This window comes from Pteropus medius, unplaced genomic scaffold (genome assembly GCF_902729225.1).
Source record: "Pteropus medius unplaced genomic scaffold, Ma_sr-lr_union100, whole genome shotgun sequence".
NCBI classification, from domain to species: Eukaryota; Metazoa; Chordata; class Mammalia; order Chiroptera; family Pteropodidae; genus Pteropus; species Pteropus medius.
Genome location: NW_024349797.1, coordinates 14961639 through 14989243, shown reverse-complemented (window position 1 = coordinate 14989243; position 27605 = coordinate 14961639). Strand labels below are relative to the sequence as shown.

The 27605-nt window shown below is 52.5% G+C and overlaps 1 protein-coding gene across 1 annotated transcript in view; it reads left to right on the top strand.

Moving 5' to 3' along the window:
* CCDC88C (coiled-coil and HOOK domain protein 88C) overlaps positions 1-27605 on the top strand; it is a 113898-nt gene that overhangs the window by 23480 nt on the left and 62813 nt on the right. The window contains exon 4 of the mRNA XM_039884030.1: positions 23016-23089. Within this exon, the coding sequence (XP_039739964.1) occupies positions 23016-23089 (74 nt within the window). The remainder of the gene's footprint in view (positions 1-23015; positions 23090-27605) is intronic.

Sequence of the window (27605 nt, the reverse complement as noted above, 5' to 3'; positions counted from 1 at the left end):
AGATCCGCTGGAGCACATCTGAATTTGCTTCCCGTGCCTTTTTCCAGCCTAACAAGACAGGGCAAGGGAGCTTGGGATTTTTCTTGTTTGCATCTGGCTTTGGAACTTTGAAGGAGCTAGAAAGGGAGCGCTCAGACATGTGTGGCAGCTGTCAGCTCCGGAGGGTTTTTGTCTAGAGTGTGATTCCTACAATGCATGCTGCCCAGGAGGCTTAGCCTTAGTGGGGGCCCTGAGGAAAGACCCACTGGAGCCCTAAACATCACCTGACCCTCATTCTGGACCTCCCTGGGCAGGAGACTAGGCAGAGCCTCCAGGTGCTCCTCTTAGCAGCACAGGCCTTTGAACCCGAGAGGCTTGTTCCTGAGCCCCCACCAATAGGCTGAAAAACACAGTCTATTGTTAGAGACCGTGGAAGTTCTTAGATGAGCTCATTGCTCCTGGTTTGGTCGTCATGTGTGTAATTAATCTCGTTTCCAGTTTCAGCCATCCAGAAAGGTCGTCCAGGGTGTGAGGTGCTTCTAGTCCCCTTGAGCCCCCTTCCCCTTGACAGGCCTTTGCAGAAAACCCTAGGTGCTCTTGTCCCCCAGTTGTCACTCAGCTCCAGGCTAGCTGCCTCTCCGAAGTCCTCCCCTCCGCTGAGTGCCTGCCACTCAGAAGCACTGTCGCTAGGTTCAGAGCTGAAACTGTCTGACAACAAATTCCACAAACAAGTTAAACGATCTTTGCATAAACATTTTGTGTTTCCAATTCTGCAGTTCATTTGCTTTTCTAGCAAAGTCCTTGCACCAGAAACCATGCATTTTTGGCATGAACGGTTGCACCAAAAGCTATCACCCTGGGCCTGGTCAGTCTACTTCTTTGTGCCTCAGTTTCTTCATAAAATGGGACTCACAACATGGTTGGACTGAGGATAAAGAAATCAGAATATTTAAAATCCATAGGAGAGTGCCTGGCACTTGGCATGTAAGTATTGGCAGTCACTGCCGTTCTCGCACTTGATGGCAGAGGGTGCCCAGAACCGGCCTGCCGCAGCGGGCACAGGTCACCTTCTTTGGCAGAGGTGCCGTAGTTGGTTGTAAGGCCCTTCAGGTGGTCTAGAGGACGAGACTGGTTCATAGCCCTCGACAACAGAGCCTGGACCCCTCAGGTCACCCCGGCACTGGGCATGAGGAGGAAGGGTGCCGGCCTTGGGAGGCGGCGAGGGTCCTTCCCCTTTGAGCTCTCACATCCCACACCATACTGTGGGCACTATGGGAGTTTACAGCATGCCACGCAGGCTGTATGGGCAGAAAACTCACAGATTGGCCTCTAGAAAGAAACTGTCAGCTGCCACAGCAGTAAGGAGTCAAGATGTGGCCATGATGAGATTATATGTGTGCGCACGCTTGTGCAAACACACACAGGCCTCTTGGCCCTGACATGAGTCTTCTGGCTGCGTTTATTTTTTTTAATTATAGGTTCATCATAAGAGAGAGAACTCTCAGTCATCAAAAGATCTATAAAATGTATGAGGCAATTGGCTCAGGCATTATTACCCCATTTTACAGATGAGGATCCGAGGCCCTGGGATGTGGAGTGGCTTGCTCAGGGTCACACAGCTGGTGGATATCAGACTGAAATTGGGACCCAGGCCTTTCTGCTCCTAGTGCAGTGTTTTCTTCTGCGTTGTGTGGCCTCTGAAATAAAAATGCATGTGGGTAGTTTTCTAGGAGATGAGGAAGTGTGTGGAGAGGTGCCATAAGCCGTGAGCCCTATACCTCCCTGAGGACAAAAAAGAACCTCGAAAACCCCAGAATATTCAGACCCCTGTTTGGCACACCCAGGAAGGGCATCAGCTTCTGGCTTCAAAGCCACCCACCACCTGGTGACCTGAAGCCAGTCTGCAAACACAGGAATGGCTTCCTGTGGGAATGGAAGCCCCCGCCTCGGAGCTGAGCATGCAAGTCACTTGGCACCTTGCTGGTTCCCGCCTGTTGGCTCTATCTCACTAAGGCTGCGGGAGGCTCCCATCTCTGAGCTGCGTGCCTGGGTACCACTGTGTGTCAGAACTGGAGGTGATGTGGGCCATGGTCTGATGGGGGTGGGGAGTATAGACACTGGGGCGTTTCTGGTGTTCATGTTCTTTGTTTCAGTGGGACAAGAGAACTCTGGGTATGGGAGAGAGACAGAGAGGACTCATTCTGACTGCGGCTGGATGACATTTGTTGGTAGACTTTTTTCCTAGGTTGTTAGAAGTATTCTGCATCCGATAGGTGAAACTCCTGCTCTGCACTTTTCACTGGTGTTCTATGCTTCGGGGTCCTGCAGACCTGCACACCTAGACCATAGAGCAAAACTAGCCCAGGGTGCTGTGCTCCTGGTGGGCCTTTTCTGTGTCAGAAAGGAAGGTGGTGCTGATCTCACGAAGTGGCTGCTGGTCTCACGACGTAGCTCATTAGAAAAGGCTCTTGGGAATCTAAATGATCACATTGCATTGCTTCATGTGGAGAAATTACTCTGAAAGAAAACAAATTGTCTTTAGAGAGTAGGGACTGTATTGTCCTTTGATGTTGGGTGGATGGTGACCTAAGAGCCACCCCATGCTGTGGATTTGAGGGTTAGGGTTTGGGGCATCACTAGATGCAGCCAGATGCAGCCATGTGTCCTCTCCTGGGATTGTCTGGTGACCAAGGGCACACTAGTGGGCTTGGATCCACCTGGGGGCTGTGTGTGACCAGGGAGGGAGGGAAGCGAGGACAGCAGGGCCCAGAGTCCAAGCATGTGGCTTAATAGCACCACACTGACAGTCTGATTCACCACCTGGCTCTGGGAGCAGCAGGAAATGCAGGAGAGAGTGGCCGAGGGGGTCCGAGGTGTGAGATGGGGGGCGGGGTAGTGAGCTGCTTCCTTCTGGTGCACAGTTCTCAGGTCTTTCCTCCTGAGAAAACTTGACCCTCGTGGCTTGGATTTGATGCGTTGATTCTCTCACCTTAGTCTTACTGGTTGCACCAGTGCTCTGGGGTCCCAGGTGTGGCATCCTCAGAATGCCTTCCCAGGATGCTCCAGTGCCTGTGGTCCCCAGAAGACCTCCCCTCACACAAGGTGCAGAATTGGCCTTCATACTGGAGCTCGAGGGCCGCTGCCTTTTGGCAGGTTTCACAGCATGACCTGTTACTGGAAGTTTACACACAGATAGATTTGTTTCTGTCTCACTGTGAGAAAAACGGGCCTCCGTGGTTTGAGGCGATCGCATTTCGGTGGTATGTCCTCTCCGTTGGCGACTCCAGCTCCCTGTCTCAGCTCGCAGTCGACAATAAAATGGTTCATAACCCGCGGGAGTGCTTGTGTCTTTTCCCAGCGCTTCATGTCCCCAAGAATGGCGCTGTTCCCAGGGGTGTCCGGTTTCCTACCGCCGTTGACCAAGCCCCGCACCGCCAGGATCTGGCAGAAGCAGCAAGAACTGGTTTTGCTAAGTAAATGGATACCCGGCATCCTCAGCGAATAAGGATGGGGCTCAGTAAGTTACTGGACCTTTGAGGAGGCAGGACGGCCCTGGGCTCCTCCCTTCTCCCCACCCCCTTTTTCTCGGGTTCCTTGCAAGGAGAGAGTGAGGGAGAGCCTTGCGTTTCCTTGGTGCTGGGGGGCGGAGGGCTCCATTAAAGACAGCCGGTTTTGTCTGGGGCCCTTTATGGCCCCCTGGTCCGACCCCTCAGTGGAGCAAGGACCCCCACTGGAGCACGGCGGGCCTGGGCTATAAGCATGCTCTGTCCAGCTGACTGCTCCGGGCACCTGGCAGAGTCAGGGCACAGGGTGGCTGTCATCTCGTCTCCCACTCTGAACTGATGGTGGGTAGAAGGGGGCTCCTGCAGACAACTGGGTTTCAAGCTTCTCGTGGCTTCGGGAGGAAGGCCCAAGGGCTTGGGGGCCTGACAGCTGCTGAGAAGGGGGTGCAGTGGAGCATGGAAGCCAGAGCCATGGTGTCCTTCAGGAGGGCTCTGACCTGACCTTAGAGACTGGTCAGATGAGGAGCTGCAAAGGAGGAGGACGGCCACAGCCGTGGAGGGTAGAGGGCAGGCATTTCAAGAGCGAGGGCCTCATTCTTTCCCTGAGGGGTCGAGGGTGACCGACAGGCCCTGGGTAGTGGTGGCCTCCTTTCCAGCCGGTGCCACAAGTTGTTGCAGTGGCACAGTCAGGTGACGCTGTGTGTCCTGAGCAGGATTTGCACCTGGCGGCACGGACCTGGTTGGAGGGTGTAGCTGCGTCTGCATCGTGTCCAGGAAGGCTGGTCTCTCCCCTGAGTTTTCTGGGACCCAGGGAGCATCTGCTCCCGCCTGCACCCACTGCTCAGGCCGAAGGCAGACTGGCTCTTATCCCCCAACCTCGGTGGCCCCGTCTTCTCTGTTTTCTCTCCGTCACCTACTGGGTGTCTTCCTCAGGGCCAAGGGATCGGGGCTCAGCCCTGGGCCCCTAGTGGGATTTGGGGTGAGCACACGTTGTCTCTGCTCTGGGGGAGCTCAGGCTTGAGTTACCTTAGAACATGGTGGAGGCAGAGACCGAGCTGGAGATCAGACGGCTTTGTAAGGGCTTCAGTTCGCAGAACCCTTCTGAGACTTATCCCTAATGAAGGCAACGGTTCAGAGTCCAGCTACTCTGGGGAAGGATGAATTGTTTCCAAATTTGCATGGTCTCCTAGGTGCTGTGTTGTGGGGCCCACCATATTTACAGTGTCCTTAGAAACCTCTTAGTCCAGGGAGGGGTTTACTCTGGGGTGCAGATGGATTAGCCGTGGCCGCCCGGAGTGCCTGTAGAGAAGGGTTAGGAGGTCTTGACCTGGGATCTGTGTGAAGGAGCTGTAATCAGTTGGTGCTGTCTGCCACCGAGGCGGGATGAGGAGGATACAGTGTTCCCTGCACAGTGTGTGTTATCTCTGATTTTACAGGTGAAGAACCTAAGTCCCAGAGACATTGTGACTTGTTTCAATTTAGTGGTAGGTTTGGAACTAGAACCTCAGGCTGCTGAACCTCTACCCAGTATTCTTTCTGCTGCACTGACACTGAAGAATTCATCCTAGCTGGAGAGGGCTGACACACTGTATGAACAGAGAGGAGAAAATGTCAGACCGGCCCTGCTGAAACGGGCTGTTCAGAAAATGCGCCATAGATGGAAGGAATCAGGAAGGAGGCAGGGAGCTGGGCTTGGACTGGAGAGAGGACTGAGCTGGGTCTTGCAGGAGAGGCCCAGTTTAGATAGAAGACAGTCCTGCCATCCCCTCCAAGGGGACTCTCTCTCAGCAAAAGACTGGCCACCTGGGGCAGAAAGTGCAAAAGCTGCCACCTTCCGTTCTCTCCCGATGGGTCAGTAGCAGGAAGAACTTCATGTGCAACTTCATGGGCATAGACAATGCAGAGAAGATAGCATCCTAAACTCAAAAGATTCCTTCTGTGTTTGCCGGCTGGTTTGTCATACCTGCCATGTCCTCAGCACCTGTGCACTGGTGTTCCCGAGACTTGGAGTGTGTCCCCATGCGGCCCCTTTGGTGATGTATGACGGGTCTGGTGGCTCATGGCCCCCTTTGAAGGACAGGAGGAGTGTGGGAGACTCGGACTCCCCGTAGAGAAAGCCCCTGCACTTGTGATTTAAGCATCTGCACAGCCAGGTGCTTCTCTAGGACTCATCGTGTGCACGGGCCTGACCCCGACCGTGAGGGGAGTGGTACTCTCAGCAAGTTAGACAAAAGGCGGGTCAGGCACACACTGCTTCCCGTCCCAGTTTTTAGCTCATTTTTCTTGCTAGACAGGGAGTCAGTTGGGCACTTACTTAATTAAATTGCTTAATTTTCCCCCAACCATTACTACACCCTTGTGTGTCATCAGCTCCCCAGTTTCACATTCTCCTTGGCCAGTCGTTAGGGGGAGAAAGCAGAAACCTGCCTAGGATGGGCAGATCGGAAATCCTCAGTGGGCGTCTGTCTGCAGGTTTCACCAGCACGGATTCTGTATCCACGCTCTCCCGACCCCTCCTCCCTCCCATCTCCCACAGCTGGGCTGACTCCCCTCCAAAAATAGTGCTTCATCTTAAGAAGCACATAGGGAAAAAATGTTTAACTCATGTAATTGTGGTTACGTAAGAAAATGCCAGTGTTCTTTAGAGATGCATTCTGATGGAGGGGTGAAAATGACATGATGCTGGACTTTAAAATTCTTTTTATTTTATAACAAAAGGAAAAAAAGATGAATAAAGTAAATCTTACTCGTTGTTGAATTGGAGTGAGGGGTGGGTTCATGTCTCTCCTTTTATTTCCATTTGAATTGTTTCACAGTAGCAGTTTTTTAAGTGTATAGGATTCTACTGAAAACTTTTGGACTTGTGTATAGTTATTGGTTGTCTTTCCTGAGACTGCTTTACCTCCTTAGAGATACACGTTTGACTCATACACCGGCACTTTGCTCTTACTTCTTTGCTTCCTCCTGCTTGTTGAACACAGATGTATTTCTTTATGTAACCTTTTCTGAAAACTTGCAATATTTTCATCTACCCCAAGATGACCAGAATTCTACCGGTGACATTTTACAGAGGTTTTTGGGTACTCTTGTATGAATAGTAATGTGCATTTTGTTTTTATTGGACAAACATTTATTGAGCATCTATGTATGAAGACCAAACAAAAAAGGAAACTGATGACGTGGGGGAGGGGCCCTGCCAGTCTCGAGGTCACACTAGAGGCTGGAGGGTGAGCCCCAGGCGAGGGTCCTTTTAGGGTCCAATCCCATTGCATGGAGGTGCTTTCTCACAGTGGGCCTGTCCAGAGCCCAGCCATCTGGCCCCATTTTGACATCCCATAACACTTATATTCAACTCCAAAGCCCTTTACGTGTATTTAAATTTTCTCATCCTGTTCTCAGGGTGGATCCATTCTCCAGAAATTAAACTTCTTAGGGGAAGAGAAAGTTGTTTTTGTGTGTTGATTTTGAGCAGGCCCACTGGAAATGGGGAGCAAGGTACTCGGTGGGAGGCCCAAACACCAGTGTAGGTTCCAGACCTGGCTGTGGAAGGCCATTGCTGGCACCTGTCTTCAGCCAAGGAGAGCAGGTGCTGGAATGGGGTGGCAGGAGGTGAGCTCGTGCTGCAGTCCATTCCTGTGTGGCACCGGCAACTTCCTGCTCTCTTGGGCTTGCTGTGAGGAGGCTCATGAGTCAGGGGCAGTAAATAACGGAATGAGAAAACACTGGCTGTAAAGACCAGTCAGACCTCACAACAGCTCGTCCCTGGGCCCATTTCCTAGCCCTGGGTGAGAAAGCCTGTATCCAATACAGACTGGCCTGGGGGTGTTTGTGTTTAAGCCCTTGACCCTGAAATTGACCCCGTTGAGCCATCTTCCTTGATGGAATCCTCTGTTTGCAATGTCATCCTTGCTCTTTCAGCCTCTCTCTGGCAAGAGTTGGCCTGTTGAGTGGGAGGCCTTGCTGGGGGGAGCACTGGGTTTTAGAGTCAGGTTGGCTGACAGTCAAGACCCACTCGTTAGTTTGTGGTTCTGGGTCAGTGTCTGCTCCCTGTGAAGAGGGAGTTGGGAAGGATCAAAGCTCTCGGTGAATTCTAGCATGTCCTAAGTGTTCGCTGTTCTGTGTCTCACCCACTGCCGGAGGGAATGCAGATCGGTGCAGTCACTTTGGGAAACAGTCTGGTATTGACGCCTAAAGTTCACCATCCACAGACCCTGTGGCCCAGCCAGTTTCCTGCCCAGATGTATTCGGGAGAGAGACTCCTGTGCGTGGACCCCAGGAGACTTGTACAAGGATGTTCTCAGCAGCAGAGGCCTGGAAACAGCCCAGATGCCCATCAGTTGGGGATGGGTGAATGCACCGAGACGTGGCTGCACAAAGGAATATTATACAGCTGTCCAAACAAATTAACGAGGGCAACATGCACTGACGCAGATGGATTTTAGCAATATCATAAATACTAGGTAAAAAGAGTGTGTGCTCCCCAAGATTAAATACGGTGCTATTTCTTATAAAGTTAAGAGCAACTAAAATGTACTTTTTAGGAATATTTACCGATGCAGTAAAACTATGAAAAAGAGCGAGGGAATGTCACTTCTGATTCAGATCGATGGTGTCTGGGGTGAGAGGAGGTGGGGGGTGGGACGGGGGCACCATCCGGTTAGAGATGGGTTATTGTCAAGGTCCCAGCCTTTGTTTCGGGTGGTGGGTTTGCAGGTGGTTATTACATTGTGAAAAGTAACTAAGTGAAAGTGAGCCATGTGTGACCACAGATGAGTGTCATGAGCCAAGGATTATGATTAATAATTAACCCAATTCTGTACATGTCAGGTTCACTGCCCAGCACTGCAAGTTCGTTTTAGCAAATACTCTGATGGCCCAGTGTTCACTGGGGGTGGGGTCTCCTTTTCTGTAGTCTCCCCTCCCCCCTGCTTCTCTCTGGCCTGACGCCTGTCCATCCAGCTCAGGTCTTCCTCCATGATGCCCGCTGGTTGTCGTGAACTCGGCTGCCTGTGGCTCTACTCTTTAACCACTTGTTTCCCATCCGTGTCACACAATCGACGGCCTCACCCACTGATCATTTCCACGTGTGCGTATCTTTCTAATGAGAGGCCAGAGGGTGTGTTTTATCTCTTATGTGGCAGATTACCCCCCAGCTCCTGTGCATCCCCCTTCTTCCTTAATGAATCTCCCCCGCCCCAGCCTCCCCTCCAGCTGGGCCCGGTCCTTTGGCCCAGTGAGATTTAAGTGGTGGTGCTGAGCACTGCCTCTGGGAGGCCTTTCTCCGAGCGTGCCAGCGTGCCTTCCTCCTCGCTGCCCAGAGTGCAGCACAGTGCCCAGGTCCCTGACACGCTGGGGTGGGGGGCGCTCAGGGTCTGCCTGTCTTCTCATATCTCGAATCTTGTGTACGTCATTATTTCTAGGTCTCCGTCACTCACAGGATACTGTAATTCTCAGGGACGTAGCACACAGCCGACCCCCATGGATCTTGGCACTGCAAGGCACCATGGGTCCTGTGGATTAAAAGGTCAGCCGGATCTTAAATTGGTGTCTAGACTCCAAAGACCTGGCGTTGGGTCCTGGTCCCACTCACCCACAGGTGACCTGGGTGCGTCACTTACCCCTCTGAACTTCACTCGTCAGGGAGTTAGAAACTGTGCCTGCCGACTCCCGAGGTGAGCAGCACGGCTGTCAGCCGTTTGGTGCCGTGTGCCCGGCTCTCGTTTTCTGAAATGTAATCTTCACAGCAGTCCACCAGCTGAGTGCACAACAGAGGCGTAGACTCACCTCTCAGCCTTTCCCGAGCAGCGAATAGACTTCCCAGGAATAGACTTAGAGGTCCCCATGGCACACCTATGCCTGTTGAAGGTGCCCTGTCCCCAGCCTGTGCTGCCAGCCCTCAGTGGTCACTGTGACCCCTCTACTCACTAGAGAAGCTTGGGTGGACAGTCTGAGATGAGCTTGTTTTGGCTCGGCCTCCGTTTCTCTTCATTTTTTCTCCTCTAGAAAGAGCAAGGTCTCGGTGGACACAGGATTGAGCCACACTGTGCAGAGGGGTAGGCGGCCATGCTGGCGTAGGAAGGCAGCTTGTGTGCGTGGAGCTGCAACCAGAGAGGCCGGCCTGCCCGCCCACCTGCCCGCCCGGAGCAGTTCTGTACCATGCCCAGTGTCCAGCCTCATTTTCCTGCGTCTGGGTGGCTGGGGACCACAGTGTGACTGTTGGCAGAAAAGGCCTTTCCCATCTCAGCAGGCCTGGGGTGTTGATGGGACTTGCCACTGTCCTACCTGGGGCCCCTGATCCCTACTGTGAGGGCACACATGTCCCGACTCTAGCACACTGCCTGGAACAGACCCGTCGCAGTAAATGCTTGTCGAGTGAGTGAACGAACAAATGAACGTCAGAGTAAGGCAGTTCGTGAGTCTACAAAGCCCAGAGGGCCGTGGCTGAGGTCGAGGAGGCAGATGCAAAGACCCGCCCGAAGCCAGGTGTACAAATGCCCCAAGAGAAGCACTTAGACATTTTTGAGGCTCTGAGAGGTCAGGACAGTTGCTCAGAGTGAGAAACCTGATGTGGTTTTCGACAGCCTCTTCTGGGACACCAGCCTGAGTGACCAGTGAAAGCCTTTCCTGGCCGCTGCAGGGTCACTGAGTGTTCCCGCCTCTTCTCGCCATTCACAGTGTAAACTCCCAGAGTTGGAAGATCTGGATTCCATCCCCAGCTAGGTCATCACTAGCCATGTGACCCGAGGCATGTCCTCACCATGTGCATTTCAGTTCATTCCTATGGAAAACGGGCTCAGTTCCAGCACCTGCCCCACTGAACACAAGAAGATGTGTGCACAGTGGGAAGTGTCGGACCAGTGAGACTGTCTTCCAGCACACAGCATGCCTCACAGGGCCTCACATGGTAGGCACACAGTTAATGTGCATCATCAAATCTTCCCTAATCTCCTTTTGGCTCAGGCTGAAAGGGTCCTCTTGCCTAGGTGGCGGGGTGGGTGCCGACTGTCATCCCGCTCAGTTTGGGCTCAGGAGCACCTGGTGAGAGAGCCTTTATCTGCCTCAAGCGCAGGCTCCCAGCTGGCCCTGGGGAGCCCAGCAGTTGGCCTGTCTCCCCACCAGGGGCTGGGGCGGGTCTGTGTGCCTTAATTTTTCTCCCTCTTCCCAAATGTTCTTTGATTCTGGCGGTCCTCACACCTTACCCAAATCTGAAGACCTTTTTTTTTTTTAATTTTAAAAAGGGTTTTTTTGTTGTTCTCATCCCAGGCCTCACATAGTAGGGGCCCCCTCAGTCTAATTGGGAGCCTTGTTTCTTCCTCGGTCCTTTGGGATCCATGTTCAGTTGTTGATGCAGTGAACACACGTACCAGCCCTGAGACTTGTGGCCCTTCATGGGCTCATTGGACAGGTGCATGAGCCCCTCCCCGTGCCAGGCTCTGGGCAGCAGTGGGGAGGGAGATAACCAGGTCCCCACCCTCAGGAGACTGCAGCTAGGCGAGGAGACTTGAAAAAAGCGAAGCTGGTTTAGTAGAGGAGGCTCGGTCCACTGCTTTATGACTAGGGACGGAGACTCACCCGTCCCCTCCCCACACGCCCTCAGCAGTTTATGCCACAGACATGTTACGGGGCTTATCCCGTCAGGTCACACAAGGAAGTGCCACTGGGTCTTAATTCCTGGCCCAGCCAAACAGCACTAATCGATCATGGCGCACTCTGCCTCTGAGCCGAGACCTGGCTTTAGAATTCTTCTCAACAGGGGGCTCCAGATGGCCACTGTTAAGCACCTGTGCTGGTGCCCAGGTTTGAACCCTCTATGACCTCTGGCATCGTGGTGAGTTACTCTTGGAAGAACTTGTGCCTCCCAAGGCCTCAGAATGGGATGTCTGATCACAGGAGCCCACTGTAAGCACTTCGGAGCGCTGGAAATGTTCTCAGAGGTTAGGCTGGGCCACCACCGGCATTGTGCATGCTGGGACTCTCTGATTCCCCATCTGTATGGTTCACACCCTCTCTCCACTCATATTTATCACCTGCCGTTCATTTCATCAGAAGGCCCCCTTTGACTTCTTGTCTATATTAGCTTCGTTTTCTATCACTTTTGATCATCCTACCCTGCTTTATTTTTCTTAGCACTAAGTATTTCCTGACACATACATATGTCATCTTTATATACCCTTTTATCTCTCTCATTTACTATAATATCCCCAGCAATCAAAAACAGTTCTTGATCAAATGGATCTTGCTTTGGCAAATTGCTGGTGGGCCAGGGGTACCACTTGCTGGTTAACATTAAATGAGATAATAAAGTGTCTGGCCAGCTTCCAGCTTATTAGGCACTCTGATTTGTTGTAGTTCAAGAGAAAGTGTTCTTTGTACTCTGGAATGGGGAGGGTGTGTTCAGTGGCCTGTCTGAGGTCCTGAGGCGAATGTTCTCGCCATTCCCCACTGTGGTCACTTGGTTGAGTTTAGCCAGCAGTTGGTGAGCATCTGCTGTGGGCACACATGCAAAAGCCTGGGGGTGGGGTGGCAGGGAGCGTTCAGAGGTGAGCATTCCACAGCACCTGCCCGTAAGACTCTGAGGTTCCCAGTCGCTTTGAATTCTGGGTACACCGTGACAGGGCTTGGGGGGTACAGAGGAGGAAGTGATCATTTCCAACCAAGGGGCTTGGGTAGGGGAAGGCATTGGGGAGGAGTGTTGGAGGGTGCAGAGGATTACATCAGGTGTTGGGGTTGGGGGTCACCACCAGCCCCTGCCCAGCCCCCTGCGTGGGCAACTGTCTTGAAGTCATACCATCTGTTGAGATTTTCACTTCCTGCTGAGATGTTAGTCATTACAAACTTGTTTGTCGTTTCTTAACCTTCCTTCTCCTCAGTTTTTAACTGTCTCGAGTTGCCCTCCCCGTTTCCTGCTATAGAATAAACTCCTGGTGCTAGAAGAACCCTCCAGACTTTCTTTCTCTTTAGAGGGAGTCAGATCATTTGTTGCAAACTCCCATGGAGTAAAGAAGTGACCGGCTCATGAGATTTGTTTGCCAATACCGTGTTTCATCTGCAGCTTTTTGCAGGGGCGGGCTGCGGGGAGGAGGCGGTCATGCCGTCTACTCTCACTCACTAATCTGCTGTGGAGAATTCGCAGTTCCCTCCAAGTTCACACAGAACTTGACCCACTTTTCCTAAGCCTTCCCCATTCTCTGAGGCCCAGATTCTGTGGCTCCGCCCCAGGCAGGCATCACTCGTCAGCCGTGCACACTCCCCCGGGGCCTAGACTTGCCCTTAGAATCAGCCCAGCACCCTGCCAGCCCTTCTCACGCAGTGCAGGCTTTTTCTCTTGAGGCCAAAAGGGAAAAGACAGAGTGAGGAGAGGATGGCCAGGGCTTCCTGCCTGGTCCTGAGCCCTGAGCGATAAAGAAGGGGAGGGCTGTGGGGTGAGCCCGGGGCGGGGAGGGTTTCTCCTTTCCAGAGGAGTCCGGGGTGAACCCCCACACCCAAGTACCTGTGGCCTTTACGGGTCTCACGTTCCCGTCACCGCAGGCCTCCTGCATTTGTGCGCGCAGAGCTGTTCTAAGCTGGGACCCTTGAAGCAGGAGTCAGGCGTGTGAATCCTCCCCAAGTGTGTCTGGAACAGCACCCACTGGGGGCCCCATGCCAGGCACTGTGCTTGGTCTCCTGCAGGTTAGGTGTGATGCCAGCCACCCGGAGACCGAACACAGGGGTTGAAGCTGAGGCCCAGCAGTGACAAACAGGCCGTGGGCCAGGCTAGGGGACTCCAGAGCCCCTGCTGCCACTGTGGAGATAAGCACAGAGCACCAGCCCCCGGCTCGCTGAGCAGGGGTTCTGGTTCTCCTTTATCCTGGGACTGCGGCGTGTGACGCCAGTGCCTGTGTTGGGAGTCACGAGGTGGGGGAGTGCCTGCTGCTGCTTCCGTTGCCGCGGCTTCTCCCTGCCACCATCATGACCCCACTATGTACACACGCACCTGGAGCGCACCTGCTCCTCTGCGTTCCCCTTTCAGCGCAGCACCACCTCCTCCTGGAAGCCTTTCTGGATTAGTCCCTCCCGTGTGTTCTCACTGTCCCTCGGCTCAGATGCCTCACATCCCCTTTGTTAGGGCACCAGACTTGCCAGTGGGTCTGTCTGTCGCCAGGCTGTGGGCTTCACGAGGACACGCCCTGGGCACCCTCGCTGCTCCCTGTCCTTTACGTTGAGTTTGTCTGTCTCTGCATTTTCTAGATTTGAAGACAGAGGTCTTGTCTACTTACACTGCCCCCTCTAACCAGCACACCACCTGCCACCCAGTAGGTGCCCAGGAAATATGGTGATGTGAATGAGAGTGAATGGCTGCCCGCCAGCGCCCTGCCCTGGGGAGATGGATTTGGAGGCCTGGCTGACTCAGGCGCATTGGTGCAATTTATCCTGTGACATTCACACTGTGGGGTGATGTGGTGCCTGGCTTCTCTGCCTGCCTTTCCTTGCCCTCACAGGCCCCGGCAGGCTGCCACCTGCACCTGGAGGCTCCCAGCCGTTCTCCCACTCCTGATGTGTGCCCTGGGAGTGAGGAGCTGGTGCAGCTCTGTCAGGCAGCAGGTGTGGCCTGCCAGGGCGTGGCGCCTGCCCCATCCCTGCCTGAGATGGGCGCCTGCAGGCGTGGGATGAGGGCTAGGGTGGAACAGAGGGGAGCACAGTGGGTGCGTAGATGCCGTGTTATTCTCGGCTGCTGCTGAGACAGGAAGGCCATGCCGCTCCCACTGAACTCCGTGGCCATGCCCAGGGCAGCAGGTGCCTGGGGAATCAGCCCAGAGCCCCCCACCTGACCAGGGTCCCATAAACCTGGTGGTAGCTCTTCTAGCCTGTGTGACGAGTGCCTCTGGCTTGCTGTGACCCTTGCATGCTGCACTCTGGCTGGTGGGCGGTGCTGGCTTTTGGGCCTTGCACCCTCCCTCGCTTACCCATCTACAAAAATGTTGACTTTCCAAGAAGCTCAAACAATGGGCGGGCTTTACAACGGCTGATTCACAGTTGTTAGATTCCTCACCATCATAAAATGAATTCCTTACATCAAACCCAAGCACAGATGCTGCTGTTTGAGCAGGGAGGAGGGGACAGGGGACAGGGTAGCCCTAAGGCACCCCAGGCACTGAGGTGTGAGGACAGGCCCAGCCCTCCCTCCCCTCTCTGGTCTAATCCTCTCAGTCCTCCCTCCCCCTCCCCCAGGTCCCCCATGGGAGGGTGGTCCTGGCACACAGTAGGCCCTCAGAGGACTCTGTTGAGTGGAAGTAGGCTCCTTGGTGTGGTGGGAAGAGCCTGGGGCGAAGTCCCAGGAGACCTGGGTGTCTAGAGCTGAATGTGATACTGTGCGCCACGACTTTCTTTGGGCTGCAGTTTCCCTGCTCTTCTGGTGGGAAAATGCTGATTCTTACCACCCTCTGCTGTCGGCTGGGATCTGTATGCACGGTGTGCATCCGTCTGTAGGTCCGTCTTGGGCCCTTGTCCCCTCCCGACCCTGCACCTGTGGTTGCTGACACCATTCCTAGCTCCCAACTTTGGCTGCTGGTGACCAGGCCTGAATTCAGCATGTAAGATGGTCCCTGAAACACCTTTTATGGGCAAAAGTTCTTCTCAGAGGACACAAAAGCCGTGCTCTGCCCAAGCTTCCGGGGCAGCCTCTCCCCCCTCCCCCGCCCCGTGCCCCCTTCCTTGGTCCAGACACTTAGAACAGGCTCTTCCTAGCATCAGATAAGAAGACCGCACCCACAGAGCAACCCCAGGCGTCGTACAAGCCCTAAAGGGAGGGTGGCAAGTGCTCGTGGGGACACTTGAAGTGTCATCCAGTCACGTCCCTGTTGGGTTTCCCCTGGGTTCCTCCAGGACATGCGAGCACTGGCCTGTTTTCAGAGTTGGCAGCCCTGTGAGATTTACTCCATAAAGGCATGCTGTGCTCCTCTGTGCCAGCACCGTGTCCCCCCTCCCGAAGGAGCCACACATCTTAGAGATGGTCCTAGTCCCATTACAGATGAGGATGTGGCTCAGAGAGGGACTGTGACTTGCCTGAGGTCACAGCAAGCAGCTTTGCCCTCACGTGGTGGCATTTGAGGTTCCAGATGCTCCTTCCCACAGGTCTCCTCCTTGGTCAGCTCAGAGGAAATACTTTTTCTTCTTGCAGACAAAGAATGGGCTCGGTTTGTTTCTGTGAGCACAGCCATAAGGACGGGCTGTTATGAAGTGTTCTGGGGAGGGCATTTTCTGATGATGTGGTAACCGTGGGCAGCCCGAGTTGGTGGCCTTACATCACTGGGTCCTGAGACGTGTGGCCTAGTTAGGGGAGCCGGTGTTCCTGGGCCTGTGTGGATCCGAGCTGGTTTCAGGCCCTGGGGACCCCAGGATTAATTGAGACGAGGTGGAACAGATGGGTTGAATCTATCAGCGGCTTTATGTGACAGCCTCTTAACATAAAAGCACTTCATTACCCACTCGTTTGCCAGGGCCTCTGCTCCGGTCCAAGCGGGAGCTCGGCGGAAACGGAGCCCCGTGTCCAGATGGAATTCCAGGCACACGGCCCCTAGGCCGGGCTCTAGACAGGCAGCCGAGGGTAGATCATCAGGCTTACGTCTCCTCTTGGCAGTTAAACTAGAAAACCGCGTTCCTGGTGGGAACATCCTAGAGAGTGGGCTGTGGTGTTTGGTTTGGGGGTCAAGTCCTTGTTGCTCTCAGACAAGGTGACGTGGGAGGCATGATTGGTTGGAGGGGGCGGCATGCTGTAACTATGACGGGTCCCTATAGAAGGTATGAGGCAAATTAACTGTAGAAAGTACCTGGGGTGGGTCATTGGGAGGTCGGCGTTGTGCAGGGGACAGCTCACCAGCCTAGAGCGTCCAACCCTGACCTTGCTCTGGGTTCTGCCCCTAAACCCCGTCACCAGCATCATGCTACAGTTCCCTCAGATTGAAAATTCTAGTAATTCTTGCCCTGACCACCTCACGTGACTGTTGGGAGAAGAGAGACGGGACTCTCCCTGCAGTTGGGTGTGTGTTCGCCAAGGCCAGGCTGCGTGCGGCAGCCCTGGAAAAGTACCCCTGACTTTGTCCGTCTCTCTGTGGGGTCCCCTGTGGGTGTCTCAGCCTGTCGGAATCCCAGAGGCATCCCACTTGCAAGAACCTTGGCGAGGGCTGTGCAGTTTCTGGCGGCTTTGTCACCGTGGGGTTTAGGACACTGGAATAGCCTGGGAACACTGGCCTGCGTGTGAGACCTTTCCTGTCTGAGTCACTTCTGCAGCTTAGCAGTGCAAAATTAACCTTGCTTTGTTCCTTTGCTCATAAAACTATCACAGTTGGGTTTTCCCAGTTGCAAAGCATCGTATTCAAACCAGCTTTGCGAATTCACTTTGAGATGCTTTTACCTTTCGTTGACACCTACAGGCAGTGGAATCTTCAGGCACATACATGGTGGCTGATGTTGCCCTGTTAGTTTAGGAGGCGGAGGAAGTAACTTCACAGAAGTAACTGCCGTCGGGATAATGGCAGAAAGCAGTTTGCTTTCAGGGCTTGGTTCCCTCATTTTATTGTGTTAGAGAGAAGACGCCTCTTCCAAAAAAGAAAAAGAAACTAAAAAAACTTATTCAGTATAAATTTTCAGGAATCTTTTCTGATCAGTCTAATTTTGTCAGCTGTCACCGTTAGCAGCTTTCTGCTGTCTCTGAGTGAGGAGTTGATTGACAAGGCAAAATGCGAAAGTGCCAAAGAAGTGGGCAGGTAAGAGCGAGTAGTCGAGGGGAAAGGAAATCATTAAGGGCCTCGAGGGTGGCTGTGTGAGGGAGGTGGCCTTTTCGCTGAGCTTTGGAGCGAGCATAACGTCCTAGCTGGTGGTAATTAGGGCCGGGGATGTGTGCGGAGGAGAGTCCCCCGTGGCAAACAGTGTGTATGGTACAGTATAACCAAAGGCTCGACGCGCTGGCCTCACTTAGCAGCTAATAAATTTCTCGGCTCCCTCCTTCACCTTTTGGACTCCTAGGCATTCTCCCCAGCCCAGCTTAGAAGCTGCCTCCTCTGAGAAGCCTTCCCAGACTTGTCTGAGCAGTTTGGCAGTACTCCCTCCACTGTGCTGCTCTGAGCCCTGTCCTTTTGTGCTGGGATTGTTTACCTGCCCGCCTTCCCAGCCAGGCTGAGAGTTCTCAGCTCATGGCACTGGGCTCAACGTGTGTCTTTTGAATATCTGAACCCGACCAGAAGGTATGCTGTGTTGAGTGCTGGGTGCACACTCCAAGCTGGCATCACAATGTTTATGATTTTCAGTATCGATTTTGAGAACACGGATAGGTCCTTTGTGTTTCTTTGGCTGGATGGAAGGCACATTTTGTTGTCTGGATCATCGTGATCTGCTTGGCAGCCGTGAGCATCATCTTCCTCCTGGATGCCTCCGCTGGGTGTTTGTCTTAACTTTTCTGGGATTTCTCTGTCATTTACTCTGCATTAACAGCTCCTGTTCAGACCCCCACGAAGGGTCATTCCTTGGCCTTTAGTCGCATTTTTCCTTCCTGGCAAAATGTCCAGGCATAAAATTCAGTTTCATTCGTGGGGCGAAAAAAAGATTTCTTTCCATTTCTTCTTGAAATCATTGTTCTTAATCCAACAATCCCAGTGTTTGGAATAAAAACAAGATAACCTTGCCATGCAAACACAAACACACGCACACGCACAAGTGTCTGCACCCTGCTACTTTTCCGGGGCCTGGGATTTCTTGCACCCGTGGAGAAGACGACCTTTCTGTTTGCCCAGGTACAGAGGTCAGCCTGGGCCCTGGCAGAATTTTAAGCCCTTGCAACGAGGCCCCTACATTGCCTGAGGTGGCAGGTGGCACTCTGCCGTCTTCAAGGGGCTGGTGCCCTGGGAGGCCACCCCTTCCCCCAGCCAGCCCCGGCCCCAGCCCTGGTCAGGCCGCCTGGTTCTCTGGCTACAGCTCCTCTCCCCGCAGGCCCAGGCTTTATATTTCCTGTTGGGAGATGGTGGAGTGCATTTTGATTTGGGGGGAAGTGCTTTTCTTTTTTTAAACAGTAAGCCACATCATTGTCATCTTGAATATGTTGTAAATCGTTTCAGAGGAAAGGATTTTAAAAAAATTTTTAGTGGACCCGTCATGTTCACAGCTCAATATCTGATGAATAGGTGCTGATTATATGTTCTTTGTGTGGGAAGCTGTACCACAGAGGTTACAATAATTTAAGATAACTACAACCACATTACAGAATCTTTAGAAAATGTTGGGAAAACTTGGCTTTTGTCCTGATCTTTCCAATAGAGTCCTATCATTTGGTTTATTTCCTTTGAGGGTTTTTTTTTTTTTTTTTTTTAAACATTATTAATGCTGTATGTACACTTAGGTGTCCATTTTTGTTCCTTTAAGTGTTTTTTGTCTTCCTGAGCAGGATGAGTGGGCATGTCTTCTGTTACCTGACCCCTCCCCGGTATCATGTGCTGCTCCCTTGTCACACAGCCCTGTCATACTTTCTATTTTGAGGTTTTGGTTCGAGTGCTTTAGGGTGTCTATTTACTATTCTGCCCTTGACAGTTTTACTGTGAAGTCGGCAGTTTGCTTAGAGTTTGGGCTACACACACAGTTCTCAGGGGTGAGTCGAGGGGGTTGTTTTAAAGACCTGAGCTGTCTCCCCCTGTTGCCAACTCGCATAGTTGTAATCGAGTGTGAGTTTTGCATGTAAGGAGGAGCCTCTGGAGTCTGCTCATCTCCCTCGTCTATTGCCCTTCCTGTCAGTAGCAGAGCTCGATGACCCGTGAAGCCTGGAACCGCGTCCCTGTTCCCTTCCGCGTGCTCTGCGCTTCCTGCTGAGTAGGTTCACACTTCTCAGGAGGGGGTTCTTCTAGTAGGAAGGTGGGTTTTCCTTCCCCTCACCTTCCTGGTTCTGTTCTTAGAGCTTCTCGCCTCCTCTGAGAGCCAGTGCCTCAGGCCTTGAGACTGGCCACCACACTCCCCAGAGGGCCTGGATCGGGAAGCTGGGGATCAGTGGCAGGCGACTGGCTGGGCTTGTTGACACGCGTGCAAACACAGATGCAGCCTCTGGGGCCCACCAGCTGGGGTGACAGACGCTTCCTAGGGAGTGTCTTGGCCTGTCCCATCCCTGACCTGCATGTGTTGAGCCTCGTTTTTATCATGGGATCCCCGAAGGACATTAGAATTGATAAGATCCCAGATTTAGATTTGCAGCCTGGGCAGTGTGCATTATTACAGAGTGCCTTCCAGCCCCTGCCCTTCCCCCGGCCCGTGGAAAGTCAGACACACCCACCTCTTCAGACCCACCTGTGTGACTTGTTCTTTGGATTGTTTAAAGCCGTGGCCAGTGACAGCCTTCCAGGATGCAGCTAGTGCAGTCTCATTATGAATAGGCGGACCTGGGGTTTTCCCAGCGTCGTGGCCGAGGATCTGAGAGCCAGCTTGAGGGATCACAGGACCCACCCTAGATCATGGGGTTTAACACCCCTCTCCTTGCCCCTGCATGCTCAGTGGAGGGTGGGGTAGAGCGTGTCACCAGGAGGGCCTCACTTCAAGCCTGACTCTTCTCTCCTGCCCACGTCAGGCTGTGAGGGTCGGGTGACAAGACAGACTACATCAAGGCTTGTGTGCACCCTCATTCCTGCCTGGGGTTGTGACCGTGGCCTTTGTGAAGTCTTGGATGGCACCAGAAGGTCCCAAATTGGGGAGGCTGCTTGAGCACATCACTGGGCTTGCACTCTGTGGCCTCTCTGGGTGTCCCACTGGGTGCAGCCAGCTGGGGTGTGACCAGGTGCCCGCCTCGCAGGCCAGTGTCAGCTGCAGCCTCCACAGTGGCTTTCTGTTCTGAGTGCCAGGTGGGAGGGTCCACTCGTCAGCAGCCTCCTCACGTCCCCACTAGATGGAGGCCCTGCCACCTGAGGGGACAAGTTCATTTGCCTCAGGGATCCGTGGCTACCAAGTCCCCTAAGTCACCGGTGTTGGGGAACCTCTAGCCGCATGTAGCAGTTGGGATCCCCGGATATGGTTGGTGTGACTGAGGACTTTTTAATTTAAATTTAAAAACCGATGCTCGATTCAGTTATTGGAAAACTTTTAGGCGTGCTTGGAACAACTTGAGTATGCAGAACTACATTTTCAGACCAAATGTTTCCAATGAAAATTTAGCATCTGAATTGAGATGTGCTGTGAGTTTAAACTGTATACTGGATTTCAAAGATGCATTCAGAAGAATGTGAAATATTCATGAGTTTATGTCGGTTACATGGTGATAATGTTTTGGGTATATTGGCTTAAAGTATATTAGAATATTTTCACCTGTTTATTTTTACTTTTTTAAGGTAGCTACTGGGTATTTGAAATGTATATCTAGCATTATATTTCCACTGGACAGCTCCACCCTTGACACACACCTCTGAGCCCACTTTTGCTGGAAATGTGATTGGTGGTTCTTTAGGAAGAACAGTTAATGATGGCTATGGAGTGTTTTTGGCCATAGGATTAGATCTTAGGAAACCCGTGGTGTTTTGAAAGGAGCAAATAGAAAAATAAAGTCTTTTGTGAGACATCGCTTCTTAATTGCACAAGTGACATATTTCTTGGGGAAAATTATAAAGTACTGATTAGACAAAATTAAACACCCTGTTTTGGAAGAATTCATGCGTTTTCTAGCAATATTTTCTAGCAATGTTTCCAGCAGTCTTTTGCTTAGATAATCATTAGCATAAGCACACTGCTTTGCATTATTGCAGAGACCTTTAAGGCGATTTCATGTGCTGTGTTTCTTTTATAAATGTGTGTATGCTCCACTCACTTGGATGTGGCAGAGGGAAACCAGCCAAGGCCTCAAAAGGGATTCTAGGTGGTTGGCTGGTGATAATAAGTGAATCTTCTAGAAATTGGGCAGAACTCTTGAGTATTGAGGCTGAGTAGGGGCTCCACACCTCAGGGCCCATCTGGTGGGAGTCCTTCCCTCTGCTGGACGAGCAGCTGGAAAGTGGCTTTCGCCTGTGCTATGTTTTGTCTCAGGGCGGGACTGGAATCCTTTGGTGAGCCATTTAGTTGAGAGACAGTTTTTTCATGTTGAATTTTCCCAGGGTTGATGGAGGGCTGAGACTGTTACACAACTCAGACCTATCTGACACAGGTATTTACCAACTGAGACATGTTTGTGAAAACATTAGCCATCTTTGATGTGGTGACATGTGACCCCAGATAATAAAGACTTCTCCAACACGGAGTCTGGAGAGGAGCCTGACGTGTTGGGAGTGGGGTACACCTCACGGTTTAGCATCCCCTGCCCCCAGTCTCTGGTGTGGACTGGAGCTGTAGAAGGGTAATGATGGAGGGTAAAGTCATTTCATATAGTCTTTGGTGGCGATGTCCTCTCCTGACATGCTTGCCCAGGCCACCATTCTAATCTGATGATGCGGAGGTAGTTCTGGAGTGTTCTGCTGGGCCCTGTGGGATTAGCCGATTGTGTAATCGTCCGCATTTCCTTCATCGGTGTTTGTTGGATACTGAGCACAGAGATTCCTCACATGACACAGTAGAGTGACTCCTGAAAACTGTTGTGTCTCAGTGGAAGCATTTTTTAAAAGGTGTAAGAGGAGCATTGTTGGTGAAGACTTTTTGCAGCAACCACTTCTATAAGACCAAGAAGACTTATGAAACCTATCCCCTTACTTACCTTATGTAAAATTAGGTTTTCGTCTTCTGATTTGTGAAAAACAAGCCCATCCGGATGGGAGAGGTGACCTGCCCTGGAAGTGCTCTGGGAAACGGAGCGGCGGGTGGGCGGTCGTGAGCCGGCATGGCCGAGGACAGCGTGTTAAAGACCCCCGGACGGGGGCATGGCTGGTGGCGGGTGCCTGCGCCTTCTTGCAGAGACCCTGGGCGTGAGGGCCGGGAGGCAGCTCATTTCCTGCGCTTCCTCTCTGCTGGGTGCTCATTAGCTGTGATTTGTCCCTGTCCCAGGGACGTCAGTGCTGTAAATGAGAAGAGTCCCCTCATTTGCAGCTTGTCCCGGGGACCTGCTGAATGCTAGCGTCTGAGTCACCGGGTGGCAGACACCCAGTGGCATCTCTTTAATCTTCATTCTGTGTTTTTTAGCTGCACAAGCACACCGTGCTATCAAAATAAAGACTCTTTTAAAAAGAAACTGATACCTAATCCTGCTGTCCCGGTATGGAATAGACCTTCTTTTTTCCGAGGTCTTTTTCACATGCAGACATAATTTTTATTTGGTTTTCAAGGCAGTAGTACAATTAGCTTTGACTTTTTAAAAATTTTTATTTTTCAGTTATAGTCGACAGTATTATTTTGTATTAGTTTCGGAAGTATAGCATAGTGGTTAGACATTTAGTTTTGACTTTTCACATTTATTTATATCACAGATGTTCCTTCCTCTTATATAGTATCTTCACAGTTACCATGTCATGGCTGCACAGTCATCCAGTGACTTGATAAACTGTAGTTTTTTTTAATCACTCTTTATTTTTGTTTCCTGTTCTTAATGGTATCTCGTCCTTTTTGTTTCTGTAGGAAGTTCTCCAGCAGCTGATCGTAATGAATTTGCCCAATGTTCTGATGATTGGCAAAGACCCGCTGTCTGGTGAGTGAAAGCCGCTCCCCGTAGTGCTTGGCCGAGGCCATGGGCTCTGGGCAGCTGTTGGGCACAGAGCTCTGGCTGCCAGGTTGGAGCCAACAGTGGAAACACGTGATCATTTGGATGAGATTTTAAAGGGTGGGTTTGTTACCCGGGGCATTAAGCCAAGAGCACATTTCTTCCTTAAGAGTGAATCCTCGCGACCCCTCAGGTGCAGGTGCAAGGCCGCTGCTTCCTTGGGCTTAGGGCCTGAGTCGTATGGGGATCTCCCCGGGGTCTCTCCTCTGTAGTAAACAGGAGACAGCGACACTCTCATGGGATGGGCACTTGTTGATAAGAAAGTAAGAGTCTTCTGAGAGAATTAACATCTCTCTTCCCCTCAGATCCCGTAAGGTCGTATTCACCACACGGTAGGTCTCACCAGGGTGCCCGGTCACAAATGTTTTTCACATCTCCCACTGGACCCTGAGGCCCGAGCAGCCAGGGTTCTAGTGTCAGCCACTCAGTGTGACTTTGAAAGACTGAGTGAAACGCGCTCCCGGACATCTTCCAGAAAGTCAGACCTTACTTCGTATTTGTCAGTTAACTCACTGGGTGAGTCAGGGCGATGGGTTTCCTCCCTTCCACATTCGTGTGCGTCTGCCTGCACCCTTGGCTCTTGGACATAAGATCACAGGCCCCAGGGACAGACTTGTCACTGGCTAGGACTTCCCTTGTTCTGGTGGAGACTTGATAGTGTTCTGGAAACGCAGGTCTGGGGCCTCCTGGAACAGGCGAGAGGTCAAGGCATGTAGGAAGGATCGCCACCGTACAGGCTTTTACAGGAGGAACTGAAGCTTCTCTCTGTTGGCATCTCCTGTCCTGCCCTCACTGGACTCTGGCCATCCTTGCTCTTGTCCATCTGACAGTAACTAAAGTCACCTTGAAACAGAAGGGAGAGTACACTGAGTGACCAGCCAAAGCCACTACTCAGAGAAGAGCAGTTCTCATGTAGTGCCATAGCCCTGAGAGCAGCCGCAGTGGCTTCTGGGGGCCCTGGGCCAGGTGTGGCTGAGCATCAGTCACCATGCTGGGGGCGGGGGTGTTCCTGCTGGGTCCCAGCTGGCTGCCATGCCCGCCTTTTCTCTGCATGAGCCGAAAGGAAGAGGTTTCCTTGGCCTTTGGTTAGTCCTCAGCACACTGGCCTGTGCACCGTCACCTTGCAGAGCCCACCCAGGCCCACGGCGGGCTGCGGGCACTGCACACCTTACCCCACTCCGCACACTGGCCTTCGGTTTGCCTCCTCCCACCTTCCTGCTCTCCTTTATTTCATGGTTTCCCCAGGTAGAATAAACCAGAATCAGACCCTCTGAGCCACAGCCTCAGGCCCCAGGGACAGCTGGAACTCTAGCAATTTCTGTAGTAACTTCAGGAAGGCTGGGGCTCTGCTGTGCTGAGCAGAACTGGGTTGCCTCGCCTGACTTACTGGAGCGGGGCTGACGTGAAGGGGAGAGGGGAGAGGTGCCTAGAGGGGCTGGTGGTTCGGGCTTCGTTCTGCCCTTCCATCCGATCTGTAGATAGTCGTATAAGGTGACTAGAGGAAGGCAGAGTGGCAGGAAGAGGGACACTCGCTGCTTGAGCCCTTGGTGAGCCCGCCATGTGGCGGACACTGTTCACGTGTTAAAAAGTGGAGATGAAATGTGCTCCTGGGGTGTGGCAGTGCCATCCCCAATGACAGAGGAGAACGTGGGGCTCACAGAGTGTAAGTGGCATGCCTTGTTCACTCAGGCAGAGGAGCTGGCTGGAAACCTGCCGTGGCCGGCCCTCCACCCCTAGTTCCCGTTTGTACCACACACGGACATGCGTTAGGTTGAGCCCTAAATGATTGCTGATATTCACCACTGTGACCTATAGATATGGCAGTGGGCATGGTTCTACCTAATATTGAACATGTCCTCCTCCCCCACCCTGCCGCCCTGTCACCTCGTCATACAGCATAGCTTGGCCACCTTCCTGCCAACGCCCCCTCTTCCCCATCCCTGTCAGCGTCCCCACTTCCTGTTGCCCTCTGGGGAGTCCTTATCCACGAGGCATCTCCACATACTTTAGCAGAGTCTCCATTCCAGCCTCTTTGTGAACCACGTGGGATGTAGAGATTGTCCACGTGCAGAGAACACGGGTCCCCACCTGGGGTCTGCGCTGAACAGAAACATCTGAAGAGATGTGGATGCCGATTAAAAAAAAAAAAAGCTTTATTGAGGTATAATTTACATGCCATAGAACTTAACCCGTGTTAAGTGTATGATTTAGTGTGGTTTTTTTTTTTCCTAAATGTACAGAGGTGCGCAACCTTCACCATAGTCCTGTTTTAGAATGTTATGGGGAAGCCGATTTTAAGCTATGACAGGTTAATTGTGTCCCTTGGTACCCAGCATGATATAGAATCAATACACAGCGATCAGAGGGGTTGTGGCCCCAGCAGTTGGAGAGATGAGAAGCTGAGCGTTCGGAAAGATAAGGACGAAACCTCGCTCATGCAGCAAGCTCACACGGCCCCCAGGCAGGCTGTGCCGACGGGGGGGGGGGAGGCTGCTGGGCACACAGCCAGGTGATGTCTGGCCAGGGGCGTGCGAGCTGGGCACACACGCTGGTGTCCTGGGGGCTCCCGGAGCAGAGGAGGTTGGCATATCCACCAGCAAGATGACGCCAGACCCGAGTGCCAAAGGCGGAGGGACGTATTTATGGAATGGTGTTGTCTGTTTTAAATTTTAAAAATAGATGTGTGAAGCATTTGGATTTTTTTTTATAAATAAAGAACAAAGTTGGCTTCTTTCTGTGTGGTGGCCTGGGGGCGTCGGGGTGGGGCTGCTCTTTCCCTGGTTCTTCCACACACATTTCAGGAACTTGCCTGTGCTCTTCTCAGCTCCTGTTGACAGTGTGCTGTTATTTATAACATTTCACAGTTTTGGGTTATTTTTCGTTTTTGGCAAATGCAGCGCAGTGGAGTCAGGTGCCGGGGGCAGGACAGACCCCAAGCAGCGCATCCATTCTGCCCCCTCACTCCCCCGCACCCCACTCCACTCATTGATGCGGGAAGATCCCGAGATGCCAAGCATTTGCTTCCCTTCCTCTGATCTAAGCAAGGAGCCGTCAGACTTGTACGATGATGAGATTTTTCTTTACGTCTTACCCCCCTGCAGCCATCGGACAAAAGAATGTTCTCTTTCTTCCAGCCCTGAGTGGCTGGAAGAAAAGCACAGTGCATATCAGAAAGCCCTGCGTATACCTTAAATTGCTTTTAAAATCTCTCCTCTTGGCCCTAAATCCTCACTCTCTTATTTCCTGTTTTGTACCTCGAATCAGCTGTCTGAATTTCCTCTCCGGCCGAGCGCGGTTCAGCCGCGTCTCCAGCTGGATACCCGTCCCTGGGGAGGCATCTGTCCGATGCCTCGTTACTGGATACCCTACTTCTTGGAGCCCAGCCTGGGGTCCTGCAGGACCCTGCTCTGAACCTCTCCCTCACTTGCCTGTGATGGCACTTTGCAGAAAAGCCTTGTCCTTGGCAGCTGGTCCAGACTCCCAGACTGTCCCTCGTCTCGTTTCTCTGTGGCCCAGTCGTGTCCCTTTCTCTTACCCCACGCCCATTCCTGCAGGCAGGTCCCATCTGAGCGCTTCTCTCGTCCTGCCCACTTCCACCTGGCTCCAGCCATCACCATCACCATCCTTGCCCGCCCATGGGCCCCAGGGGTCTTCTGTCTGCCTGCTCTGCCTTTGCTCCCTCCATTCTGGCTTCAACACAGCAGCCATGGTAGTCTTTACAGAGTCAGATTATGCCTCTTCTCTGCCCTCACCCTCCCAGCACCAGGGCCCGTGTGCTGGCTGTTCCCTCTGCCTGGAATGCTTTTCCCTCCATACTCCAAGAACAGCTCCTTCAGGTCTTTGCTCACCTGCCACCTTCTCAGCGCCGCTCCGCCTGACCTCCTGTTTAAGCTATAGCGTCTCCCTCGGGACTCCCAGGCTCCAGCCCTGCCCGCCTGTTCATCATAGTGTTTATCACCTCTCACATACTTTACCATCGACTTATTTTCGTGTCTATCGCATTGCTTATTTCTCCCTCTAGAATGTAATCTCTCACAAGGGCAAGCATCTTTGGGGCTTCCTTTTCATTGACAGTATCTTCTAAGTGTCCAGATCAGTGTCCGGCACACAGTAGGTGCTCCGTGAGTACACCTTTGCCTTTTTCTCCTCCCCACCCCCCTACTCCCTCAGGCTGGTCTTCCTCACCAGTGTTAACCTTGTGCTGTCACAGATACGCAGGTCAGGGGTCAGTGGTTAGGGTCAAACGAGAGTCTGTCTCTGCTCCAGACCGTGTGTGTGGCTCCCCGATCCTGGAGAAAACGATCCTCATCCCACCATCTTGCCAGCCGTGCGTCTGTTAAACATTTACATGGTTTGTCAGAGTATATTCTACAAGAAGTGGTATGAAAAGCAAGAGCTCACGATATCTGCTTGATCTGTAAAGTGAGGGGAGCTGTTGCACTAGAACT